Raw genomic sequence first — 25,650 nt, 5'->3', positions numbered from 1 at the left:
AGTGAAGAAGGAGAAGAAGAAGAAGAAGAAGCAGAAGAGAGCCTCTCCTCCTCCTCTTCATAACCACCATCATCATCATCAGTGTGTCTCTGTTGTAAAAGCGCTCGAGCAGCAGCAGAAGAAGAAGAAGAAGGAGGAGGAGTAAGGAGTGAGTGAGTGAGAGAGGAGCGCGAGGATGGAGCGCATGGAGTCCATGGAGCCGATCTCCACTCACTACACCACGGATTATCCCGAGATTCAGCCCGAGCGCGAGGACCAGGACAGAACTCCGCCCTCAGCTCCGCAGACTTACGACGAGGATTTAGTTCACAAGGTAAAGCAAAAATATTATTAATATTAAATAAATAAATAAATAAATAAACGCGTTGGTTTAAAAACGTGTAAACCAGAGTTTTCCACGGAGGCGCTGTCCGTGGTGCTGAAAACTTACAAATAATACAAAGTAACCAACATTTTTTAACATCATTTTATTCTATACAAAGAAATAAAAACACCTCTATTCTTAAAATAATAATAATAAATAAATAAAGTACAGTGATGGCATCCAAACATGTCTCCATGGAAACGCTTCTTCTTCTTCTTTTATTTTATATTGAAGATATGTAACTATTTAATGAACATTTAAAAGAAAAGAGTTTTTGTTAGAAGTTGTAGAATTTATTCACTCTTTCACACACATGTGATTAAATCAAACTGCAAATACAAATGAAAAAAAATATAGATTGCATATAGAAAAAGCTCCAGGTCAAATTTGACCATTTTGAAATTAGAACATTTTCTTGCTTTAGTCTGTAATTTTTCTTAAATTTAGCAAAAATGTGAATGAAAAAAATCTTTGTACATTATAAAAGTGACAGATCAAATTTGATTTAATAATAAAAAATAAGATTTTCTTTTAAAAAATCTTATTTTAGCCAGAAATTTGGTTATTTTTTCTAGAGATACAAAATTAAATTTTTCAATTAACATTTTTTATTTATTTTTGCACTTCGACAAAGTCACAGGTCAAATTTCACCATTAGGATATTTACCAAAAAAAGAAAAACATTTATACAGTGAAATGATCATTTCACTGTTTTAAATTTAAAAATTGGAAATTATTTTACAACTAAAAATAAAAAAACTACTAATTATTGCTCTATAACAAAGAGTTATGAATTTTTCTTAAATTTTACATTCATTTCTTTCACATTTTGTCACAGTTAATGTAAATAACGTCCTTGTTCAGCACCTAAGATGACTTCCTGTAGGAAGAGTGCTTTTCAAATAAAAAGCCTTGATTAATTTAAAATCTAACCAAACATCTAAACTACTGTTTTTATCGTATTAAAATGATCAAAAAAAAAATCAGTGAATCTCCTGCCCTCTCTGGCCAAACACCTGCTACTGCATTCAAATTTTACTATTGGCTTTTCTCAGATTTCACCACCAGGCCACGCCCCCTTCACTGGCAGTGGGCGGAGTAGATAGTTATTTCACTTCTGAAACATCTGCTCGTTGTTTTTTCTTGACCTCAAACCTCTCGTTTCCCATTAACGACGTCAAAGCTTCGCAGATCAATAAAGTTTCTGAGAAACGGTAAAGAGATGAAACCATGAATATTAATAACGACGATGAACCTCAGCTCTGAAGATGTTTTTAATGTTATACAGATTGTTGTTTTGGTTAAAAAAACAAAACAAAAAACACTGAACTAAAACCACGTCTGCGGCGTTTTTACATCGTTTAAAACTCCTTGGTTTCCTGGGTTTTATTGATCTGTTAATGCATCTGAAACAACGGCAGATCAATAACACACACACACGCACACACACACACACTCAAATGACCATTTAATGTAACATGATAGTAACATGAACAATTAAGTCAGTTATTCTTGTTTATTACACAGAAATTAAGTCTTTTTCAGGTAAAAAAAAGTCCCTAAAATAAACCTAATAATTAGGTATTTAAATTAGGAATTTAAACTATAATTATAAAACCAAAATGTAATAAATTAAACATAATATTCTTTGGAAATGATTTACATTTGTTTATTCCAAATATGTAAACATTTGCACAAAAAAAAGTTAACATAAATTATCTTTTGGGTTTTTTTGTTTCAAAATGATTTAAAACCTCCCTTTTATTAAAATAGTTTTACTTTAATTTCATTGAAACTTGGTTCAACCAGGATTAAAACTCATTAAGATTAAAAATGTAAATTTTTTTATGATGCATGCTGTCACAAAAATTTATTAAAATTTACATTAAAATGCACAAAAATGGTGTAAATAGTGAGTAATGTTTCAATAAAATTCCAAAAATTGCATATTTCTGAGAGTAGATGTCATAAATTTGTTCTTATTCAGCGTAATTTATTTCCATATATAATCATATGTTTGAGTAAATAAACACTGGGTTTCGCTTATATTTGAATTTATGATTCATGTGTTTGCATAATTCATGAACAGCCTCATCGTTACTTTAGAATAAAAAAACTGAAATAAACCAAACCATGTGTGACTTTATATTCTCCAGGATTAAACAGGTACATACAGTGGATTAAAGAGGGGATTAAATCCTGATGTGGATTAAAATCTTACTGTTATTTGTTCTTTTACACACAAACACAAACATCTTCTGTGTTTCTCTCTTAATTGCCTTCAGGCTTCAGTGGGAGGTTTTTTATGACACAGGATGACTGTAACCTCCGTTACCATGGAAACAGCGTCATCCTAAAAAACCCCCCCCCCCACCCCCGAGGGGGGCTCGCCCACCACACACAGACGCTGATCGGTATCACGTGTACACGCGTGGAATTCTACACACACACACACACACACAATGTCCAGTAAACAGGAAACTGATTCCATTAAGTCACAGAATTATAAACACTAATGTGGCTGCTGATGCTGCTGCTGCTGCTTTGTAATATGTTGGATTATTGGTGGGATTATTGCTCCAGTGGGGGGATTGTGCACTTGCTAATGTGAGCATACCACTGTAGCATATTATTAAGTCTTTACAAAACCAAAAATGAACACTTTAAGTTATTGTATCGTTTGGAATGGAGTGAAGACAGTTGTAAATGTTAGCATCTCCAACCGAGCTAACTATCTCACTAACCTAGCATCATTTCTGAGGCCTCAATTTTAGTTAGGCTATGTTAAAAAATAAATAAATAGCTAATAGCATATATATGCTACACTGTGTGAAATTCTGAACACAACTGGAGAGTAAGCTATCATTAGCTAGCTCTGTCCCACTCTAATAAATTTGGTTTAGCTGTAGCAGCACTGTAGCATTTGATTAGGTCAAAAAAAGCAAACAAAATAACAACATTTAAATTATTTCGTCTTTTAGTGTGAAGATAGTTGTAAATGTTAGCATCTCCAACCAAGCTAACTGTCTTACTAACCTAGCATCATTACTAAAGCCTTAGTTAATTTGTTTAAATATAGTTTGGTTATGTTAAAAACAGCTGATAGCATATGTGCTACACTACGCAACTGGAGAGTAAACTAACATTAGCGGCTCTGTCATTAGCAGATTTTTACTATTAATTTTTGCTCCATGGTGTAATAGCAAAATACTTAATCAACCTAGGAGAATTTCCAGGGCCTTTAAAATACTACATTATTTATGTAATAAGTAGCATTTAGGCTACGCATGTGTAGCACTTTTTAAGTTAAAGATTCTTGTTTTTCAAATGTTCACTAAAAACACAGAATTTCTGTCTGTTATGTGAAACAAGTGTGGTCATACGTGGTAGTGTCATACAATCACACACTTGGTGCAAGTGACACACAACATTTATATATTATAAAAAGAAAGAAAGAAAGAGTGTTTGTTTAGTGACTTTAGTTCAAGTCAAGTTCTATCATAACTGAAATCTGAGTCAACCTTGAAACTGGCTCAACTGTCTCACTCACTTTTATAATATTCACTTATGTGTCAGCGTCTGCGTCATGAAGAGCCCTCCTGTTTCCATGAGGCACACACACACACACACACACACACACATATATATATATATAAATATATATATAACAGAAAGTGGTTGGCAGTGCAGCACAGTCACAGTGTGACTCACTGACTAAGCGAGCGATAACCTTCACAACAATCAAATCAATGAAAGGCGACATTGACAGTGAGTCAGCAGCAGACACAGGACTGTCTGTCATTTGTTGCCCACTTGGAAAAGTAAAAAAAAAAACCTCCACAACACACACACACACACACACGCACTGTCCTCCCACTGAGGTGAGACGCACACACACACGTCACTCTCTGCCTTCTTAAAGGTCCACTATGTAACTCTTTTAGAAGGAGAAACTGATCAGTGGATTCTTAGTATGACAAATAAATGGTGTGTGTGTGTGTGTGTGCGTGTGTGTGTGTGTGTGTGTGTGTGTGTGTGCAGACGATCCTGGTCGGGGACAGCGGCGTGGGAAAAACCTCTCTGCTGGTGCAGTTTGATCAGGGAAAGTTCATCCCCGGCTCGTTCTCTGCTACAGTCGGCATCGGATTCACAGTGAGTTTACGTCTCTGCATTAAAGGGACAGTTCAGGGTGTTTTCGGGGGGGAGTGGGAGTATGACTACTGACTGACTACATGCACGCCCCCTGCTGGACCCTCTCTCTCTCTATATATATATATATATATATGTTTTTATATATATACATATACATATATACTGTGCATAGTGTGCACACATGTATATAGATATACACAGTATGTGTATAAGTATATAATTATATATACATGTACATATGCTTTTTATATACATACATATACTGTACATATATACACGTTCTCCCAAAAGCCCAAAATGAATATATTTTTTAGCTATACATATATATATATATATATATATGTATATACATATATATATGCTTTTTGGGATTGTTGGGATCTGACTAATCCAGTATCTATTATGTTGCCCTTTATTCTTTTAATAAACGCCACCGTGTGGCGGTTATGAAGTAGTGCAGTTGAATCAAAATCTATTATATTCCCTATGTATTTATATACAGTATATATAGATATGTATAGATATATATACATAGATCTCAATGTTTTCTCTAGACTGAAAAGCTTCTCTTTTCTTTTTCTTTCTGCTTCTCAGAACAAAGTTGTGAACGTGGACAACGTGAAGGTCAAACTCCAGGTCAGCTTCTCTTCTCATGGACACAAACATTTGTGCCGTTGTGACAAAAAGTTAAAGTTAGTCATGTGACACCGGGACACATTTCCTTCCTGTTTCAGATCTGGGATACGGCCGGACAGGAGCGCTTCAGAAGTGTGACACATGCGTATTACAGAGACGCTCACGGTAACCACAGGAAACCTCCATGTTACACTCAAACTGTAGATATTTACAGCTTTAAGGTCAAAGTTGTGTTTCTGTGTGTACAGCTTTGCTCCTCCTCTATGACATCACCAGCAAATCAAGCTTTGACAACATCAGAGTGAGTCTGACATCAGTGACTCCTTTCTCTTTGTTTCAGTTCTTATTTAACACATGTGTATGTTTCTGTGTTTTCAGGCCTGGTTAACAGAGATCCATGAGTATGCACAGAGCGATGTGGTCATCATGTTGCTGGGCAACAAGGTGAGAGAGAGAGAGAGAGAGAGAGAGAGGGAGAACTGAAGAAAGAGGAAACTTCACTAAATACCAAAGAACTGTGTGTTTTTCTTCGCTTATTATAACAGGAGAGAAGAGGGAGGCTGTTTTATTTTGTTTTTTAGGGGAAAAAATAATGAATTCTGAGGAATTCTTTTATTGAGTCAGAATTATTTTATTTCTCTGCATACATTTTGATTCAAATCCAAAAAAAACTCATACAATTCATAAAAGTCAGGAAATTTCAGATTTATTTTCAAACTTTTAAAGAAAAAAGTCAGATTTTTTTTAATACTAAGAGAAAGATTTTTTGTAAATTCTTAGGGAAAAAGTCAGAACTCAAAAATGTCAAAATTCTGAGATTAAAGTAAAAAAATAATTACATTTTTTCTGAGTTTTCTCTATAAGTGAGTTTTTTATTATTTTGTTTAAAAAAAAAAGAAAAATGTGACCCTTATCCTCTTCCGTAGAATTTAACATTTAAAGATCAGTTCAAATTTTTCCTTAAGTTAAAGTGACTCTTATGGTGCTAATTTAATGCTTTTATTGTTTATAAATAAAATACATGGAACGATCTACCACTTTTATCTCTCGTCAGGCCGACATGAGCAGTGAGCGAGCGATCAGGAGAGATGAAGGAGAGAGGCTGGCCAGAGTGAGTCACTCATTCACTCATTCACTCATTCATCCATTCATTCATTCACTCACTCACTCACTCATTCAATCACCTGATTTCAGTGTAACTTTTAACTAACTGGTTAACTCTCTATTAGTAAATGTTTGTTTGTTTTCATGTTTTCAGGAATATTCTGTTCCTTTCATGGAGACGAGTGCGATGACTGGAGTTAATGTCGAGCTGGCCTTCACTGCTGTGTCTAAGTATGACACACACACACACACACACACACAATGCACTGTAAAAATGTATTTTCAATAAAGTACAATCATTTATTTCTCGCTAATTCTTCTCTTTTTCTGCCAACAAAGAAAAATAATAGAAAGATCAAGCAATTTAACACAAATCCTTTGAATTATACATACAACTGTGGTTTCAAAGACTGAATATTGTGTAATAATAAACATATAATAATAAACATATTTTTGCAAGAGTTAGGGACCGGAAAAAAGACACTGAAGAACCCAGAATAATATGGTAAAAACAGGAAATGACTCAAACCATTTAGACATAACATATAATTTACGTGTATAATTGAATTTTCCCTTCAACAGAGTAGATTTTTACACAAGTAAAAGTGTAAATACATGCTTTTTATGCACACTTAAGATGCTTATGCCCCTAAAAAATGACAATTTATTCCTTATTTCAGTGGGTTTTTTATGTTTTCACAGGTTTTTATTTGATTTTTAAAAGTATTGAACGTCTGCTTCTGTTTCCTCAGAGAACTAAAACACCGATCTGTGCGACATCCCAGTGAACCCAAGTTCCAGATCCACGAGTACATCGAAGCACGGAAGGAGAAGTCGAGCTGCTGCAGCTACTTTTAAAAACGAGCCCTAACATGCACTGCTGATGAAAGCCAACAGGGGGCGCTGCTCTCCGGAGTTTCTCCCCGACTTTGCTGCAAACATCGTGCGACAGAATGAGACGGAACCAAACACTGTGTTGAGGATTAAAATGAAAAAGTTTGTCTTGTTTTATAAAAACTTGTTCTGATGTTGACGAAAACGTTGCGACGCAGCTGCAGAAACTCGTGACCGTGTGATTGTTCGTCCAGTTTTCTTCTTGTTAAAGGTCCAGTGTGTGAGGGTTAGTGACACCTGCTGGTGAAACGACAGAGTTCACGCTTCTCTTTTCTAAAACCTCAGTGAACTACAGAGGCCTTTGTGTGCCAGAAAAGATGTCAACACTGATCTTTCCTTCTTCTTCTTCTTCTTCGTTGGTTTATTCATTAGGTTTATGTGGGCGGAGCCATTCTTCTTCTTCAGTTCACTAAAAGGTGTAATGCTGCCCTCGACTGTTCAAAGTTCTTAATCAGAGTTTGAATTTCTTTTACTTCCTTTTCCTATTCTTCTTTTTCCTGTTCTTCCCTTACTTCCTCTTTTACTTCTTCCTCTCTTACTTCCTCTTCTTCCTCTTCCTTTTTCTTCTTTTCTTCTACTTCCTCTTCTTTCTCATCCTTTTCCTCTTCTTCTTCCTCTCCTACAAGCGTTCCAGTTGTAATCGGAAGTCAGAATTCCCGACTTGAAGGGCTGTTCCAGTTGAAGGAACTTCCCTCTTAAATTTAATTTTTAAACTCTAACTGTGAATTAGAGCAACTTCACATTCTAATTTTACGTAGGATTCCAAAATGGCTGCCACTCATGCTAACAGTAAAAAAATCACTTCCGTAGTGTTTTCTCGCAGCAAATCAGTCGTACGCGGAGCTAACGACGGCTAACAACGGCTAACCTGAGATACGTCAATGTTTCTATTCAAGTCAGAGGTCACGTCAATTCTGATGTAAATTATGAAGAACAATTTTTTTAACAAAAAAAATCTCACAAACTGGACCTTTAATCTCTGAAACACGTGTATTTACGGCTGAGTCGATTATTGGCATTATTGGCTGCGTATAAATGTGTATTTTTATCGGCCTGATGATTTTTTTTCAGTAGCATGTTAGCGATCGCATGTACCAAGTGTGTGTGTGTGTATGTGTGTGCGTGCGTTCACTGCCTCGACATAAACACACAGTGTTAAATATTATTCATATTTGCGTCACAGAACAAACTCATTTTAGCACTAAAATCTAAATTTGAACTCAGGGTCAAAAGTTTGGTCTTAGATTATTTATGTATTTATTTATTCTCCTTATCTTTAGTCAAATTATAATTGAGATTCTTTAGCTTTTGCCTTAACCACTGGGAATTAACATAAATATAAAGCACTAATGATCGATGATGTCACACAGAAGGGGTTTTTACGAGTACAGTATGCAACGCTCCTCTCTTCTGCCAATATTTTACAATATTTATAATAACTGTTATTGTTTTGTCATGTGCTCAGGTCAGATACAGATTATAATATGAAATGATTTCCCATCCTGAGACTTTGTAAACAGTTTGTTGTCGGGATCTTTGTGTCGTTTGCTGCATAAAAATAAATAAAAGTAATTATTTTTAAATGATCGCATTTTACTTTATTACCTGTTGCACATTCATTCATTTTTAATATATATATATGTTGTTTTTTTTTACAAAAAATCCATAGAAAATGAGTAGAAACCCCACTTCCTGTTTCAATCTTCAAAATAAAAGCTCAAGTTTTTAAATACTTTTAATTTATTTTTTGTTCTCCTGTTTTTAACCTTAATAAACTTATTGCATGTTTTTCTTTCTCACTTACTCTCACATAAAAAATAATTAAAAAAAATACTGCAATTCTCTTAGATATTAATTTTACCACAATAGCTAAATGTTTCATTTAATATTAATATTTAAGAAGCTTGAAAAAAATATTTATTTTTAAAATACCTGTTGAATTTATTCAAACAGTTTCTTGATTTTGTCTCAAAAATCGCTCAAAATGTGTTTGTTTTTCTCTCCATCTTTGCTTATGGTCTTATTTTGAAAATCCGCTGTCACCTGTCGCTGTTATTGCAATAACTTGACGGCGTTACCTCGTCTGACAAATCTAAATCTTATACTTTATTATTTCTCTGCATTTGACCCATGGTTGTATTATTATTACTCAAAAACCATAATCTAGGCTTAACTGGTCAACAATAGCAACAGCTTACTCACCTCCGCTGTAGAAAAGGGTAGCAAACCTTTAACAATAAAGTTTTTTTTGTCCTCCTCACATCAGGGTCAGAGGTCACTGTGAGGACAAGATAAACATAACAGTGGGCTGTTCAACAGCCCATTTTAACAGGTTAAGCAGTTACTGTCTATATCAGGACAGTTTGTGTTACAGATCAGAAAGAATAAGTCAGGCAACCAGAGAGGAGGCTACAGAAACCAGAACCAAGGCAATGACTGAGCTGGAAATGTTTGTGTTTTAATAAAGAGTCAAGTGGCATTTTTCCTTTTTTTTTTCAGGATTTAAAGATGCAGAAATATTTTCTCTATATTAATACAGTACAGATGAAAAGAACGTGCTGCTGATGTATTCCTGTTTAAACATCTAACACTATCACATTCTCCTGTTACTTTTTAACTCACAAGTAACAATGCATTTTGAAATAATGACTCTTCTTTTGAATTATTTACAGTATGTACTGCTGCTCCTCAGCAGGGTAAGTCAGCATATACATGTATGTCTACGTTAGATAAACGTGTGTCTTGCTTTCTACAGCTTGTGAGAAGTAGAATGTTGCACTTCATTGTCCTAAGCTTAGTTGAAGTCATTAAAATCAGTATTCCACCTGTTGCAGGTTTCATCTTTTTTTTTTGAATTGAACTACTTTTTTCATCACTTAACAGTCTCATCTTCTCCATATAATCCTCATCGGGATTATAATCCGTGTGAGAATTAAGTGTGCCTCTTCAGTCTCAATCTCCTCTTCAGTTCCTGTCTCATAAGGTCTCGCTCTTTCCGGATTCCCTGCAGCACGGTGCGATTCTCCTGAGCCCGACGCACCAAGTAGGGCAGAGTGTCTTCCACTGAGCCGTACGGCACCGACTTGTATACGGCATAACCTTCCTTAGCTGGAGAGATGAGAACACACACACAGAGAGAAGTGACTGCATGACCAGGAATAAAGACTTCAAGAAAACTGAAGGTGAAGGAACAACTGAACACAATCGTGTGAGAAGGATCCAAGTGTTAGAGAGTCATTCATTCAATCATAGCACAGTGGGAATATGACTGAGTTCATTGATATGATGTCAGCGATCACAGCAGAGGGGGAACTCACCGAGTGTGAGGGAGACGTGATCACACATGCCCAGCAGCTGACCGAAACACACGCACCCTCCGTCTCTTTCTATCCCGAGCTCTTGCATCCTGAACATGACACACAAAAGTTACCTGAATACAGCGGTTAGCCCCGCCCCCGCCTCTCACAAAATTGTTTCACTTTTCTTTCAATAAAATAAAAACATGCAATGTGCAATTATAACTAACAACATATTTTTTTAATAAATGGTTTTCTGAGTTCCAGGCGGAGTAAAACAGGTCCTACGACCCCCTGAATGTATATTTTATCTTTTCAAGACTCAAATGAAGCATTAGGTCGCTCATCCATGGCACTTTTCCGAAGATGGCAGAATAGGCGTTAGTGTAAGTGTTAATAAGTTACATCATCATTTAGATAAGTTAATAAATAAATAATGAATTTGATGATGATAAATGTAAAATTGATCTCCTGTAATAGATGGATAGATAAAATAATTTGTTAATTGGGAATGCTGTTCATCTCATGCCCGGAACTAATGTTTTCCCAGTTGTTGCTCTAATACAGAGTAATCGGAAGGACCGCATACATTGCAAGGTGTGCATGTGGCAAGAGATGCACTTTATTAATGAATTCAGTCTGGAGGTAAAGGCAGACACTTTATGGACTTTAAGAACCTCTTTTCACAGCAAGCAGCCAATGAGGTATTTGTCTAACTTTTAAAATATTGTTTTATTTGTTTCATTTTACATGCTCCATGTGCCGCTAATGTACTATGTCCTTGTACTATGTCCATATATACAGTTCTCACGGCGTGAATAAGATGGAGAGAAGAAGCAATAAACGCCCGTTTCAAAGAACGACCGGTGTCTCATGTTGTGGAGAGAGTTATAGTGAGCTTGCACATTTAAAGATAGTGCTTGTGAGATAAAACTATAGTCCGAGAGGGAAGGACATGACCAGAGCATGTGTGTTAATGTTGCCGAAGCAACATGACATCTGCTACAATTCTCATCCATCCCGGGATAGATTCTGGCCAGCCTAGACTTAGAGAAGTGGGTACGATGCAAGACTTTGAATTGAATAACACCTAGCCTAGCACATGAAGTGGTACCATTGACTTTCTTCAGGGCCTTGGACCAGGAATCCTCTATTACATTCCCAGCTCCTCCTCCCATTTCACCTTAATTTTAATAATCTCCAAGAGACGATATGTTGGAACAAATTCTCGAAATGAAACCTTTTAGATTAGGGGGAATTTGGAGGATGTCATCCATCGAAGTAGGTTGAGGTGCATTGGGAAAATTTGAATCTATATTTTGTATAAAATGTCGGACCTGGAAATATCGGAAACGACTCTAACCCTAAAGGCAGCAAAGACGCCCTCGCTGTAGAGATCTTTAAATTTATAAAGGCCAAGTCTTTGTCTAATCTAGGCGGGACAAAAAGATGGTTGTCACAGATGGGGCCCAGACAAGAGAAATCTGGTAAACTGAAGTGGTTCCGGAATTCCGCAACAGGGTTAGAAGTATAGAGAGAAGTCGAAAGAGGGAGACTCGAAGCAACCAAAGCGGGGAGGAATGTCAAAATGCTCGCCTCATTTTCAATTTCGCACCACGACAGCTTTGAAACCAGTATATGATTTTCTGAATATTAGCTGCCCTGTGATAGTGAAGCAAATTTGGCAAACCCAAACCACTCTGGGATCGATGTCGCTGCAAAAGCTTTTTTTGTAGTCTAGGGGCTTTGGCCCCCCCAAATGAACGATGATTTATATCTATCAATGGACAGAAAAAACGATTTGGGGAGGAATATAGGGAGACATTGGAAAAGTTAGAGGAATCTGGGCAACACGTTCATCTTAATACAGTTGATCTTTCCAGCCAGTGAGAGATTAATGGACCTCCAATTCTGTAAGTCAAATTTTAGCTTATCACTGAGGGGTGTGAAGTTCTCTTTGTATAATTTAGAGAAAGACCGAGTAATATTGATTCCTAGATATCTGAAGCCAGTTTTAGATGGAATGGCAGGTGACTTGAGCTAGATTGTTCACTGGGAAGCACTCGCTTTTCATAAGGTTAGTCTTGTATCCCGAAAAGATACCAAATCTACGCAACAGCTGAACTATGTGGGGAACACACAGCGCCGGGTCAGACACATACCGCAGTAAGTCGTCGGCGTATAGAGCCACTTTGTGTTCCCGCCCTCATCTAGAAATTCCTTTTATCATAGGGGACGATTTTAACATGATAGACAGAGGCTCAATGGCAAATGCAAACAAAGCGGACTTAGTGGGACTTACTGGGCATCCCTGAAGACTCCCTCTTGATAATGAAAAAAAACTGGATCGCTTCCCGTTCGTGACCACTGAGCCTTTGGCGATGCGTATAGGAGTTTGATCCATGCAATAAAAATGGGTCCAAAACCAAAGGCTTGCAGACATTCAAACAAATATTCCCACTCCACTCTGTCAAAGGCCTTCTCAGCATCCAGGGAGATAACTACTCCAGGTACCTCCCCGGATGCAGGAGAGTATATGACATTAAGAAGGTTCCGATTATTACAGAAGGAGTGACGACCAGACATAAAACCTTTATGTTTGATCCGGGGAGATCACCTCATCTGTAACAGATTCTAAACGCCAAGCAAGTGCTTTAGCTAGAATTTTAATATCACTATTTAACAAGGAGATGGGACGATATGACCCACACTGTGTTCTGTCCTTCCCTGGCTTCGGTATAAGTGTATAAGTACAAGGCCCCTGTACCCAACAAGTCATTAAACATTTCCATAATAAGCAGTGTTAATTTGGTAGAAATGTTTTTATAAAACTCAATTGGATAACCATCGGGGCCCAGGGCCCTGTCGCTTTGCAACGTTCCATTCTACTATGGTGGAATATTCTATGTTTTTAACAAAGGGGAGTAATAAAAAAAATAATCTATTCTGCTATGCGAATGGTGGACATGTGAGAAAAAGGAGAATACTTTGCTATGAGGGACATGAAAGCGCCATGGGTCTAAACATCCAATTTGGTTCATGAACGATGACAATGTTTTGGCCATTTTGGAGGGAATTTTTGACTTTGGGCTGGAACGGTCCAGGTTTAGGTCTCCACCAAATATTAGGCTGCGTCAGGTATAGACGAGATAACTTTTTTTCTATGAATTTCTCATGGTCCCAGTTGGATACAACATAATTTCTTTTAAACAACAAATGCATTTCGCGCTGCAGACGGTGTGAGCTCCTCTGTGATCGCGTGTGATGTCTTGTATGAGCCTTGTAGGATGCTAGCTGTGCTTTGTTTTTTTATATTTTTGGAGCATTTGCCTTTAATTGACAGGACAAAGGAGAGAGAGACAGGAAATGGGGAGGCAGAGAAGGGGAATGACATGCAGGAAAGCAGGGAAGGGCTGCCCGATGCAGGATTTGAACTGGGGCCGCCTGCAGTGAGGACTGTAGCCTGTGGTGGCAGCGCTACCAAGTGAGCTAAACACCGCCCACTTTGTTTGTTTTAAACCACTTTCCTGATTTCTGAATTCATAAAGTTTCCTCTTGGAAAACTCGGCTTACCAACATAACTCATGAATGGCCTCCATGTGTCCCTTCAGTTTATTAGGTTTCATGCTGTCCCCTGACAACACAGAGAGCTAAGGACTGAGACATGAGATATTATCCAATAGTTGTCACCAGTGTAGATTTTGTTGTGGTACGTCACTAAAATGAGTCCGAGTTACAGCAAGACCAAAAGTTCCACCGGCTAAACTGAATTTGGATTTGGATTTGGAGCGACCTCACCAACCCCATCATTCAAGAACGGTTTCTCAACTGGAATGTGGCGAATGACCTCACTCCCAGTTCCAATGTAAATGGAACACAGCATACTGTAGATAGTAAGTACTCTACCTTTGACGTGTGTCCAGATTTGTACAATAATCTGCTTTAAACTCCATCATGCACCGAAATGACTCAATGACAAGGTCCTGGAATAACTAGCATGATGCAGTGTCGCCCTTTATGGCACAACAAAATAAATCTCAAGGACTGTATATTGGTGAACTACACACTATCTCACTTAAAATAGTATTTTCAATCAACCTGAGTGCTTTTATGGCAACACGTGATCAAATCTACTATCGTTGCTGTGATTTCGACAGAACATGGTTGGTTCTTGTTGTCTGACCTTGTGGCCGCTCGTCTCACTGACTCCTCGTTGTGAGAGGCAACGATGATCCTGTAGCGCTGCGGCTGCTGGGATGCGGCTTTGAGCAGGACGTCCAGAGAAGTGTTGTAACTGTGTAAACACAGGTGAACACATGAACTGGCACAGACGTGAGGGTTAATATCCAGGTGTGTTTTCATCATAGATCATTCATCATAGACCCGGTTGCTGGGCCCACCGGGTTCTGGAGAGACTGATTTTCGTTCTGACCTCATGTCTAATGTGTGTTGGTATGACAAGAAAGAAATCTTGAATCTTGAATCATAAGAATGGGCCAAACCTTCAGGTTTGAACTTCCTCTGTAAGATCATGACATTTTTATGACATCATCATGTCCCCAAAGTAGCACATTGGTTGTGGGTTCTCCTGAAGTGGTGTTGTGTGTGTGTGTGTGTGCGACCACTCAGCTGTCACACAAAGAACTGAATGAAGTCTATGGGAAACTAATACTTCTCACTAAATCTGTGTCAGTAAATATTTTCCAAACTCTAGTTTTATGTCTTGTATATTTTGTATAACACGTGCTTGTACTGCAAGCTCAGTAAGTAAGAGAGTCATGGTTGAGATGGTTTGGTGGAGGACAAGAGGAAGTCCACAGAGAAGGAGGACGTGAGGACACACAAGAGAAGATGAAATCCCTAAAGGAGGAAGCCAATAGAAGAATGTTTTGTGTCTTGACAACATGCTATCTGGTATATGTAGGCCACCATAGTTCCCTGACATGCTTGGGAAATGAGCGGCGGAGTCTCACCAGCAGATTCTTACTGATCCTTAAATGTGTTCTCAAACCAGATTAAAAATTGGCATTAGCGACAGATTATGTCTTGTTTGTGTCCACCTGTCATTGGTGTCCTCCCAGCACTGATGGACGGGGTCAGGTCGACCTTGTGTCTCTGCTAGTGCCCTCTCTTTGTCCATGTAAGCTCCTCGTACCAGCTTCACTCCCAGACAGAAATCGTCCTCCTGAGACAGACGCAGAGCGTCTAACAGGAGGCTGCTGGACTCCTGAAAGACACACACAGTAAATCAGCCGTACACATGCTACTGTGGACATGTTTCTGTCCACAAAATGTCCACAGCTGTATGTGTTTGTGACTTCTTATACTAGAATGTAGATATTTGCCTTCAGGTAACACTGATACGTGTTCCAAATCCAGGCGCTCTCTTTGTTATACTTCTTCATCATCGCCATGGTGACAAGAGAGAGGGCGGGGTTCATGTAGGTATACTCTGCATCCACCAGGACTCGGACTTTGTTTACACTAGCCTAAAAGAGGAAGGTGACAAAATTATAACTCTTGGGTTGTTTTTTTTTTAATCAGTTTTTCCCATCAGCCCTCGGGTGTGCAGCACCTCGGCTATTTTGTTGAGTCTCCGCAAACCACAAAGGAAGTGAGCGAGTTCACTGTCGTTTAAACCAGGGAAGCTGATCATCTGAAAGACAAACCATGACAGTCACAGGTGAGGTCAGAGACAAGATAAACAGTGGACGTGGACGTGGACGAGGACGTACCTCTCCATCCATAGCTCTCACCACCTGACTCAGGTCGTACGGTTGCTGTGCGTTGATGGCTGTGAGCTTCACCTTCATACAAGAAGCACAGACTCTGAATCAGTAAGAGTTTCCAGCAGCAGTTAAACCTGCGGCAGCAGCAGCAGTTAAACCTGTAGCAGCAGCAGCAGCAGCAGTTAAACCTGCGGCAGCAACAGCAGCAGTTAAACCAGCAGCGGCAGTTAAATCTACAGCAGCAGCAGCAGTTAAACCTGCAGCAGCAGCAGCAGCGGCAGTTAAATCTACAGCAGCAGCAGTTAAACCTGTAGCAGCAGCAGCAGCAGCAGTTAGACCAACAGCAGCAGTTAAACCTGTAGCAGCAGCAGCAGCAGCAGCAGTTAAACCTGTAGCAGCAGCAGTTAAACCTGTAGCAGCAGTTAGACCAACAGCAGCAGTTAAACCAGCAGCAGCAGCAGCAGTTAAACCAGCAGCAGCAGTTAAACCAGCAGCAGCAGCAGCAGCAGCAGTTAAACCAGCAGCAGCAGTTAAACCAGCAGCAGCAGTTAAACCAGCAGCAGCAGCAGTTAAGGCAGCAGCAGCAGCCAGCAGCAGCAAACCAGCAGCAGCAGCAGCAGTTAAACCAGCAGCAGCAGTTAAACCAGCAGCAGCAGCAGCAGCAAGCAGCAGCAGTTAAACCAGCAGCAGCAGTTAAACCAGCAGCAGCAGCAGCAGCAGTTAAACCAGCAGCAGCAGTTAAGCAGCAGCAGCAGCAGCAGCAGCAGCAGTTAAACCAGCAGCAGCAGCAGCAGCCAGCCACCAGCAGCAGCAGCAGCAGCAGCAGCAGCAGTTAAACCAGCAGCAGCAGCAACAGCAGCAGCAGCTGTTGCCAGTGTGAACGTTGTTATCTTTGTTAGCATGTATTTGAACTCCAGCTGCTTCAGGTCCAGAAGTCGCACATGTGTCAGGGTTCTCAGGCTCCACATACCACTGATAACACGATGATAACACTTGAGTATTTTTACTTAACAACTCTAACGTTTACTTCTCTACGTTTCCTACATTATCGACAAACCTTTATTGGTAACACTTTACAGCAAGAGTACAGTCGTTAACGTTAGTAAAGCATTTGACTAACTACTGAATTCATTAACATTTCATGATTATGTTGATGTTCATTAAGGTATTGATTCATACATTATTATATTTCATACTCAAGTACAGGAAATATTGCTACAATATATTGGTAATATTGCCATTAACGTCGTTTTCTGGTGAGATACTTGTACTGTTACTCTGTACCTCTTAGTTTTTATGTACCCGGGCCTGGGTTTGGTACTAGGACTACACTGGGCTCAGTTTAGAACGTCCGGGGGCAGCCACACTCACTGTGACCCACACTTATCTGAGGCACGTTGACCTTTGACCAATCTTGACATGCAGCATATGCACAGAAAGCTCAGACTTCCCAGCATGCTTTGGGGCCTGTTCCAGGCGGCCGTTAGCTTGTTTTGATTGGAGAAGGGCGAATGTCCGTCAAACTACGTCATGCGCATTCGTGTCCTTGTGACGTGCGAACGCAGGGAGGTGCGTACATGCGGAGACCGCGGCCTGATTCTATTGGTTTAGAGCAGGGGTGTCAAACATACGGCCCGGGGGCCAGAACCGGCCCGCCAGAGGGTCCAATCCGGCCCACAGGATGAATTTGTTCAAATTTCACACTAATCTAAACGTAATGTCAAATGCTCCAGATACCCGTGACTAAATGTTTGTGCCTTTATAGATCCAGTGTGCTGTGTAAATAGTAAATTTAGGCATGATATTGGTGAAATTGCACTTATATTTCTCAAGAAATTTCATGTTTTGTAAAATGATCCTTCATTAAATGTAAAACAAAGGAGAAAAAACAAAAGAGTTCTTGTTGTTCATAGGTTATTATGCTATTATTTTACTATTTTTACTGGTCCGGCCCCCTTGAGATCAAATTGTGCTGTATGTGGCCCCTGAACAAAAATGAGTTTGACACCCCTGGTTTAGAGGATTAAAATGAGCTGTCAATCACCCAGATTGGCCAATCACAGGCGGAGCTACGGCCTTGAACAGGCCGAGGCTCAGAGAATGCATACAAATTTAAAAAAATATATTTTTTTTAATTCAAAACAAGTTTTTATTAAAAAATTAAATGGGCTTAATCATTTTTTTACCCATCTTAAATGGCATAGATGGTGCCAAACGTTGCAGAGCTAATGTTGTTACATGACTTCCATGAGTTTTCAACCTCCTAATGCACATTTTTAAAGGTGATATTGATTTTAAAATGCCATATTTCTTCATTTATTGTGGCTCCCATCTGCATTTACTCTGGCACAGTGGGATCTACAGTGACACTTTATTCTGAGACCAAGATAATTCACATAGAGTGACTGTAATTGCCCTAAAAGACCCCTAGAAAAGAGGGTTAGGGGGTGAAAGGTAAGTGAAAACATGATGAGCTTACACACAGGTCGGCGCTGATCAGAGCTGTGACCTTCAGCTGCATCATGGGCTCTGTGCTCCAGGAGTTGCTGTGTGACATACGCACACACTCCAGCATGGCGGCCATGTTGTCTTCATACCGCTTCTCCCTGCAGGTGATGAACAGGAAGTGAGAAGCATGTCCTTTACTTTGCGATAAAGAGGCAGACGTGAAGTAACAGTCACGTGTTTCCTGTAAAAACCCACAATGACCTCGTTAAATTAGGTGTGATGACACATGCTCCTAATGATGAAGAGAATGAAGATGTTGAAGGTTCTGTAGCTTAAAGTTATAATCAAATGTTATTTATTGTAATGAAGCGCATTTAAAGAGTGCTGCTGTATATGAATTGTGCGATATCACATAAAATAAACTAGTTTTCTTATTGAGCCTAAACGTCCTTCCACTGCGATGAATCAATGCAATAAAATGTACTTTGACTTTTTATTCAGTTTAATTTAGCGTGTAATTATTTCATAGAATTTGGTGTATTATTATGGAGGACCAAAAGGGACACAATTAAATAAATAAATACACCATTAAATGTGTCATTAAATAATGAAATGTGTCATTTAATGAATGATTTAATGGTGTATTTATTTATCTAATTTTGTCCCTTTTGGTCCTCCATATATTATACACTTTACTCGTGAGGTAAATGAAGTCATTTTATTACTATGTCTAATAGAATCAAAAGAAATGTTTTCTCAAGAATCATCGTAATTGGATATAAATGTACACAAAGTTCCTTCATATTTAGTTGTAGTTTCCAGCAGTAATACTAATAATAATAAGGTACTTTATACAAGACGATCCCTGTTTTCTTAAGTCTTAACGTCACAGATGTGTTTTTTTCACACGTCATCTGAAAGTCATTTGTTTTAAGAGAAAAGAAAAAGACTTGACAGACCCAATGCTTTGTCCCTGATCCTCCTCGATGGGCACAGCCAGCATTGGCCTCAGTCGCAGCAGCTTCATCTTCTCCAGACACTCAGAAATCTCCTCCTCGTTCTCTCCAGCCACAAACTGAGCGTACACAGTGGGACGCATGAGCAGGGACACGCCCCTGCCGCCCACGAGAGCGCGCGCCAAAGACAACAGCTGACGGGAGACACGTGTGTGTGTGTGTGTGTGTGTGTGTGGGGAGAGACATTTATCAAGAAATATCAAAGACTTAAGTCATGATTGTTTAGTGATGTTACATATAAATGGATTCTTTTAGAAACTCATTTCATTTTATCTGTTAACATTTATGTTTCTCATTTTCTTTCCTTGTTTTCAGTGATTTTCCTCACAGCTGTTTGTGAGTCACTTCTCTTCCTCACTTCTCTTCCCTCCCTTCTCTCCTCTTCTCTTCCTCCCTTCTCTTCCTCACTTCTCTTCCTCCTTCTCTTCCTCCCTCTTCCCCTCTCTTCCTCTTCCTTCTCTTCTCCTCCCTTCTCTTCCTCACTTCTCTTCCTCCTTCTTCCTCCTCTTCTCTTCCTCCCTTCTCTTCCTCACTTCTCTTCCTCCCTTCTCTTCCTCACTTCTCTTCCTCCCTTCTCTTCCTCACTTCTCTTCCTCCCCTTCTCTTCCTCCTTCTCTTCCTCACTTCTCTTCCTTCTCCCTCCCTTCTCTCCTCTTCTCTTCCCTCCTTCCTTCTCTTCCTCTCTTCCTCACTTCTCTTCCTCCCTTCTCTTCCTTCCTCCCTCTCTTCCTCACTTCTTCTCTCACCCTTCCTCTCCTCCCTACTCTTCCTCCCTTCTTTCCTCACTTCTCTTCCTTCTCTTTCTCCTTCCTCCCTTCTCTTCCTCCTTCCTCCTTCTCTTCCTCCTTCTCTTCCTCCTTCTCTTCCTCCCTCTCTTCCTCCCTTCTCTTCTCCCTCCTTCCTCCTTCTCTCCTTCTCTTCCTCCTTCTTCACTTCTCTTCCTCTTCTCTTCCCTTCTCTTCTCACTTCCTCCTTCCCACTTCTCTTCCCCACTCTCTTCACTTCTCTTCCTCCCTTCTCTCTCCTCACTTCTCTTCCTCCTTCTTCACTTCTCTTCCTCTTCCTCCCTTCTCTTCTCCTTCCTTCTCACTTCTTCCCTCTTCCTCCTTCCTTTCCTTCTCCTCTCTCCCTCTCTTCTCACTCTCTTCCTCCCTTCTCTTCCCTCTCTCCTCACTTCTCTTCCTCCTCTTCTCTTCCTCCCTTCTCTTCCTCCCTTCTCTTCCTCCCTTCTCTTCCTCACTTCTTCACTTCTCTTCCTCCCCTCTCAGTGTTTGTATCCTGTGAAGCACTTTGAGTTACATTGCCTTGTATGAAAAGTGCAATGTCAATAAAGTTTGATTTGTAACTGTCACGAACAGTAGCTTTATACACCCTTAGTGATATATGAATGAATAACTTCATTAATACCTTTATAACAGCATGAAGTGAAGTGATTTTAAAGCTTCTCCTCACCTTGGCACTGTTGTTCACCAGGACAGGGAAGGAGCAGAAGCGGAAGACGGCCAGAGCTCGGAGCAGCTCAGTCCAGCTCTTCACCTTGAAGGCGCTCGGATCAGTGAAGTCCAGAGTCGCTGGGAGAAGGTCGGGCTGCCTGGCAGCGGCCGACCTGGAGGCCGCAGTGCCAGTCGTCCTCAGCAGCATAAGCTGAGGGAACGAGGGCCGCAAACCGACGCACGCCATCATCATATTTAGTTGTTGCAGATGGAGAGTGGAGGATTTAAAGTGCTTCTAAGATTCTTCCCCAACGTGAGTCCCTAACATGTGGGTTCAACTGAAAATCAATAATCCAGAGCGTCGGAGTCTGAATGACAGCCCTGACACAAGTGATGATCCTCCTTATGTCAGAACCTGTTGGAAAAGGAGAATAAATGAGCAAAATAAATAACATTTTGGAAAAGTAGAATCATCAAAGAAAGAGCAGACTTCACCTCCCGTCACACTTCTGTTGACAAGTGGCCGAGCTGAAAAAACAAAGTTATCATCTCTCACCTCACTGGTTAATCAGTGACTCTTTGAAAAATCGAGTCAACATGAAGTTGACCCTTAGCAGCGAGCGTTCCCTCAGCTGGACATGAATCCAACTGGCGGCAGAAGCTCGTGTTAATCTGAAGTGTGTCGTTAAACAGTCAGAGTTTATGTCTGAGATCACTGTTAAGAAACTCCAGCTTGGGTTAACCCGAACCCTAACCCATAGAAAACGCTGCTACTTTCAAAAATCCTTTGTTATCCAGAGCAAAGAAATGAAGAAAATAGTCATCGGAAATCTTGTTTTAATCATGAAAAATCGTTGTTTCAGCTCTAGTTTCTATGCAGGGACTGAGGAACCAAGTGTGTTTTTAGTTGGATATGTTAGCACTTTTCAGCGTGAATATAGTGTCACTCATTATGAAGAGGGGGTGAATCCAGTCTGCAGCGATGTCTTTCTAAAATGACTGGAGACGATGAAGGTTTGGTGGCACAAAAACACCATTTGTACTCTTGAAAGAAGAACTCCAAGTGGCACATTTCCTTTGTGACTGATTTTTGTTTGATTGAAAAGAATATGAACGTGGCGCGGTCGTCATCTGAGTATTTCAGGAACTGCTGATCTACCGGGACACACAACCATGCTAGTGTTTACAGAGGATGGTCAGGAAAGGAGAGGACGACACAAAGGCAGCAGGAAGTCAGGAGGAGCAGATATTGTTAGGTGTCCTTTGTACCTAATAAAGTGACTAAAACTAAAAATAATTCAACGACAAAAGTGTGGAGAAGGCATTTTTTTATTTTCCACACTGGAATGGATATTTGATTCAACAACTATTTACACACACACACACACACACACACACACAGTACACTGGGCTACTGGAACTAATGCTACACATATAGTTAAAAGCACTATAAGGCTGCAGTAACATTACAACACTGGTCTTGTGCCCATGTCCAGGTAGGACCCCTGAGGGTGGGCGTGGCCGTGTTGTCTGTACAAATGCCTGAAAGGCATGGAGAGCGACGAGTCCTGACATAGTCGCAGAGGGTAGGACGGAAGTACAATCCGGTACAATCCATAATCTGTAAACATGAATGAAGTGCTTCATTAAACACAGGCTCGATAGAGAAACATATGCTGCTGCTGTTCCGTGAGCCGCAGCTGTGTGGACTTATTTTAAAGAGTGAGTTCAGGTTGATGTTGATGTAGTCGGCACTGACCACTTTACTCTATTATTATTAAACAGCCTTTTCTGACTGGAAACGGACGTTTGTGAACCAACTCACTCTCTTGCACCAAAGTCCACAGAGAACATCCATGAAGTCTATTGTGGGACACGGGGGCTGCTGGTCTACTGCTGCCTTGTTTGGTGTGATTGTGTCATTGGGGTCAATCCAACTAAAGGGTTCTAATTCTTAAGACTTCAGTAGGTGTAGATTATTTTGTCTATTAAAGTCTTTCCTGGCGTCCCTGCTGGCAACCACGTCTTCACTATACATGTAAGTGAGCAGGTGGTCTTGTGCTACCTTGTTGTTCTGGTGGGCGGTGACTGTGATGAACTGGGTCTCAGGGAAAACAAGGGAGTGCTGGGTTAGTCTTAGGCCTAGTCCACCTACAGGTGAAGGACTCTCTTCTGTCATACATTCACTAATTGTGGGTTCAATCGTTCATTGTTAACGGCTTTATCCTCCACATGAGGGTCACGGGGGTCAAACACACACACACACACACACACACACACGTACAACCGTTCACTCTCAAGTCAGTGTCAAATAAACCTGATTCCAAATGTGTTTGGACCGGAAACTGGAGAACCTGGAGAAGAGCCACATACACATGAGGTCACAAACCCCAGTCTTTCTCTTGTGAGGCAACAGTGCTAGCCACTCCACCGTGTGGCCCCTGCTGTAGGTCTCAGTGGACATCAGTGTGCAATGTCATCACCTTTGTTAACATGAGGAGAGTTTGGTGTATGTAGCCAAACTTATGCTAGTGTTAGCATTGCTAACTGGACTTTAAACTTGTTGACTCTTCTGATTGGCCAACAAGACTTTACAGTTAGGATTATATCGCCCCCTGTTGACTTGGCAGGCTTTGGGCAACACTTAATAGTGTTTTTTCTCATAAATAATGATGTTTCTGAGAGGAAACACCTGCCTACATGGGTAACAACATGGCTGCTCATGATAACACCAGCAAAAAGAGGCGGGTCTCTACTCCTCAGGTGAATGGGTGTTTTCTGAAAGGACGAGTCTCGGTCCATATTCTGACAGAATCTGACTTCAGGGAGCTGTGGTTGATTCCTGAACATTCACTTCACCTCTCGTGTTTCAGAGACTGTGGTTAACTCTGACTCTGCTTGTGAAGCTGTTTTACCTTCTCTCTGTCAATCATGATGTCAAATGCATCACATCACATTTTTCTATATTTATTTATATTTAAAAGTTACACCCTGTAGCTTAAAGGCCAATCCAACAGAATATACAATAACTTATGTTATAGTGTAATATGTTGACTGCTTTATCTGAAGGTCAGGGTTAGTTTGTAAATCGCTCACTCTGCTGCACCAAAGTCGTTACGGAAGGATTAAAAGTCGGGGGCAGGGCTTTGGCTGCAGCGTCACATGTGGGAGGGAACATATGGCCAGAAGCCTCCCGCTCTGAGAGTAATAGAGAATAATAAAGACAAATGGGATTATTAATAATAAGTATTTTTGTGTACCTTATTGTAACATGTTAGCCTTCATGTAGACCTTCTTTTCAGATGTGTGATTCTTATGTGTAATTTTATGAATAATTAAACAATTTTTTTTATTGCAAACATTTGTCATCATAGAAGCTAAAATATGTGTTGAAATGATTGATTAATAATTGTAAATCTACTATTCCTTGTGGTTGTATGGTAAAAACACTTTTAATGTTGTAGCTTTCTTTTCTTTTAAAAGCTAGGGATGCACAATATCGGACTTGTATGCTTGTATATCATGAATTCTCAGGCCAATCATCAAATCATCAGCCTCCACGCCCAACTACAGAGGTCATTTAGTCTCTTCTTTAATCCTTAAATTCTTCCTCTGGGACAAATAAAGTACTTTGAATCTTGAATTCTGGAGTGAAATTCCACAATTCCTCTCCTCTGTCCCTCATTTTTCATTTCACCCCAACCGGTCGAGGCAGATGCTGCATATGTGTGAGTCTGTTGCCTAGTGTTTGCTCATTGTGTGAACCTCACTCACACACACACACACACACTCACCTCTGAGAGTCAAACTGGGAAACATCTCCACACTCAGCATTTTCCTCGTCAGCGTTCGTCCTCTTCTTCGTCAAACTCCCATGTCAACTCTTCACCTCTTCTTCAGATCTACTTCAGGTGACGGGTTAACCTATTCCTCAATAAAACTGATTTCTTCGTCCTTGGTCTTCTCTCTGTTGTCGTCCCTCTGACGTCCTTGGCTACAAATGTCCACGGTGGCGACTTGCTCTGTTAAATAGGTGTGTGTGTGGGGGCTCTTCATTAGCCTCCTTGTCTCAACATCCTCCTCCTCTACAACACAAACATCGCTGCTCAGAGCAACAGCTGAGCTGAATAAACGTGGAGTTTGTTGAAGTTTCATTGATGTGATTTGTGCTATTTTGAGTTAGTATTATTAGTATTAGTATTATCGTCCTCTGTTTACGCCTGACCTGTGACTTTAGACTTGATGACTTGAGTCTAAACTGGATTCTTCAGTCTGTTCATTTGACGGATGAGTCCTTTACTCATTGTAGTAGTATCAAGCGAATAGTCAGCTGTTGATTATTAACTATGTTGCAGACTTTATGTTTTTGGCTGGGTTTTGCAGCATAACCACAAGTTAGGGAAGTTTTGCTTTGCAAATAATGACTAGTGTCTCATATTGTAACGGTCTATGTTACTGTGACACTGTGACACATTTTTTTCATTCATTATTTAAATAAAATTGCTGAGTTTAGCTCATTTAATTGCCAATTTCATCACGTTTTGATAATTACAATAAATGAAGTTATATATTATCTAC

At 39.9% G+C, this 25,650-nt stretch overlaps 2 protein-coding genes across 3 annotated transcripts; one reads left to right on the top strand and one right to left on the bottom strand.

Annotated features, from left to right (window-relative positions):
• The first annotated feature begins 128 nt into the window (after nucleotides 1-128).
• On the top strand, nucleotides 129-7,536 carry LOC122758944 (ras-related protein Rab-37-like). The gene is made up of 9 exons (XM_044013354.1): nucleotides 129-313; nucleotides 4,406-4,516; nucleotides 5,111-5,152; nucleotides 5,251-5,317; nucleotides 5,401-5,453; nucleotides 5,531-5,596; nucleotides 6,207-6,263; nucleotides 6,411-6,487; nucleotides 7,009-7,536. Exons 1-9 carry the CDS (start codon nucleotides 176-178, stop codon nucleotides 7,112-7,114), a joined length of 717 nt encoding a protein of 238 aa, XP_043869289.1. The 5' UTR covers nucleotides 129-175; the 3' UTR covers nucleotides 7,115-7,536.
• A 2,469-nt stretch (nucleotides 7,537-10,005) lies between these two features.
• prodh2 (proline dehydrogenase 2) lies at nucleotides 10,006-25,082 on the bottom strand. 2 transcript variants are annotated; one of them, XM_044014700.1, is made up of 11 exons: nucleotides 24,867-25,082; nucleotides 21,092-21,487; nucleotides 19,583-19,773; nucleotides 18,655-18,781; nucleotides 16,182-16,253; nucleotides 16,022-16,102; nucleotides 15,792-15,935; nucleotides 15,507-15,673; nucleotides 14,630-14,740; nucleotides 10,468-10,556; nucleotides 10,006-10,258 (listed from the first exon to the last, which is right to left on the bottom strand). In XM_044014700.1, the coding sequence occupies exons 2-11, from the start codon at nucleotides 21,323-21,325 to the stop codon at nucleotides 10,083-10,085; spliced, it is 1,392 nt and encodes a 463-aa protein (XP_043870635.1). In that variant the 5' UTR covers nucleotides 21,326-21,487; nucleotides 24,867-25,082; the 3' UTR covers nucleotides 10,006-10,082. The 2 variants fall into 2 exon arrangements, with proteins under 2 accessions (XP_043870635.1, XP_043870634.1); XM_044014699.1 differs by lacking the exon at nucleotides 24,867-25,082 and adding an exon at nucleotides 21,568-21,652.
• Between the last annotated feature and the right edge of the window lie 568 nt (nucleotides 25,083-25,650).

Source organism: Solea senegalensis, linkage group LG18 (genome assembly GCF_019176455.1).
Source record: "Solea senegalensis isolate Sse05_10M linkage group LG18, IFAPA_SoseM_1, whole genome shotgun sequence".
Classification (NCBI taxonomy): domain Eukaryota; kingdom Metazoa; phylum Chordata; class Actinopteri; order Pleuronectiformes; family Soleidae; genus Solea; species Solea senegalensis.
The sequence above is the reverse complement of the archived record's forward strand: the minus strand, read 5'-3'. Positions and strand labels throughout refer to the sequence as shown.

Excerpts from the sequence above, each read along its gene's own strand:
- LOC122758944 (XM_044013354.1), top strand. The coding sequence starts at position 176 with ATGGAGCGCATGGAGTCCATGGAGCCGATCTCCACTCACTACACCACG. Across the intron at positions 4,517-5,110 it reads CAGTCGGCATCGGATTCACA|AACAAAGTTGTGAACGTGGA; the intron begins GTGAGTTTACGT and ends TCTGCTTCTCAG. Across the intron at positions 6,264-6,410 it reads AAGGAGAGAGGCTGGCCAGA|GAATATTCTGTTCCTTTCAT; the intron begins GTGAGTCACTCA and ends TCATGTTTTCAG.
- prodh2 (XM_044014700.1), bottom strand. The coding sequence starts at position 21,325 with ATGATGATGGCGTGCGTCGGTTTGCGGCCCTCGTTCCCTCAGCTTATG. Across the intron at positions 19,774-21,091 it reads TGGTGAACAACAGTGCCAAG|CTGTTGTCTTTGGCGCGCGC; the intron begins GTGAGGAGAAGC and ends GTCTCCCGTCAG. Across the intron at positions 14,741-15,506 it reads TGGGAGGACACCAATGACAG|TTACAACACTTCTCTGGACG; the intron begins GTGGACACAAAC and ends GTGTTTACACAG.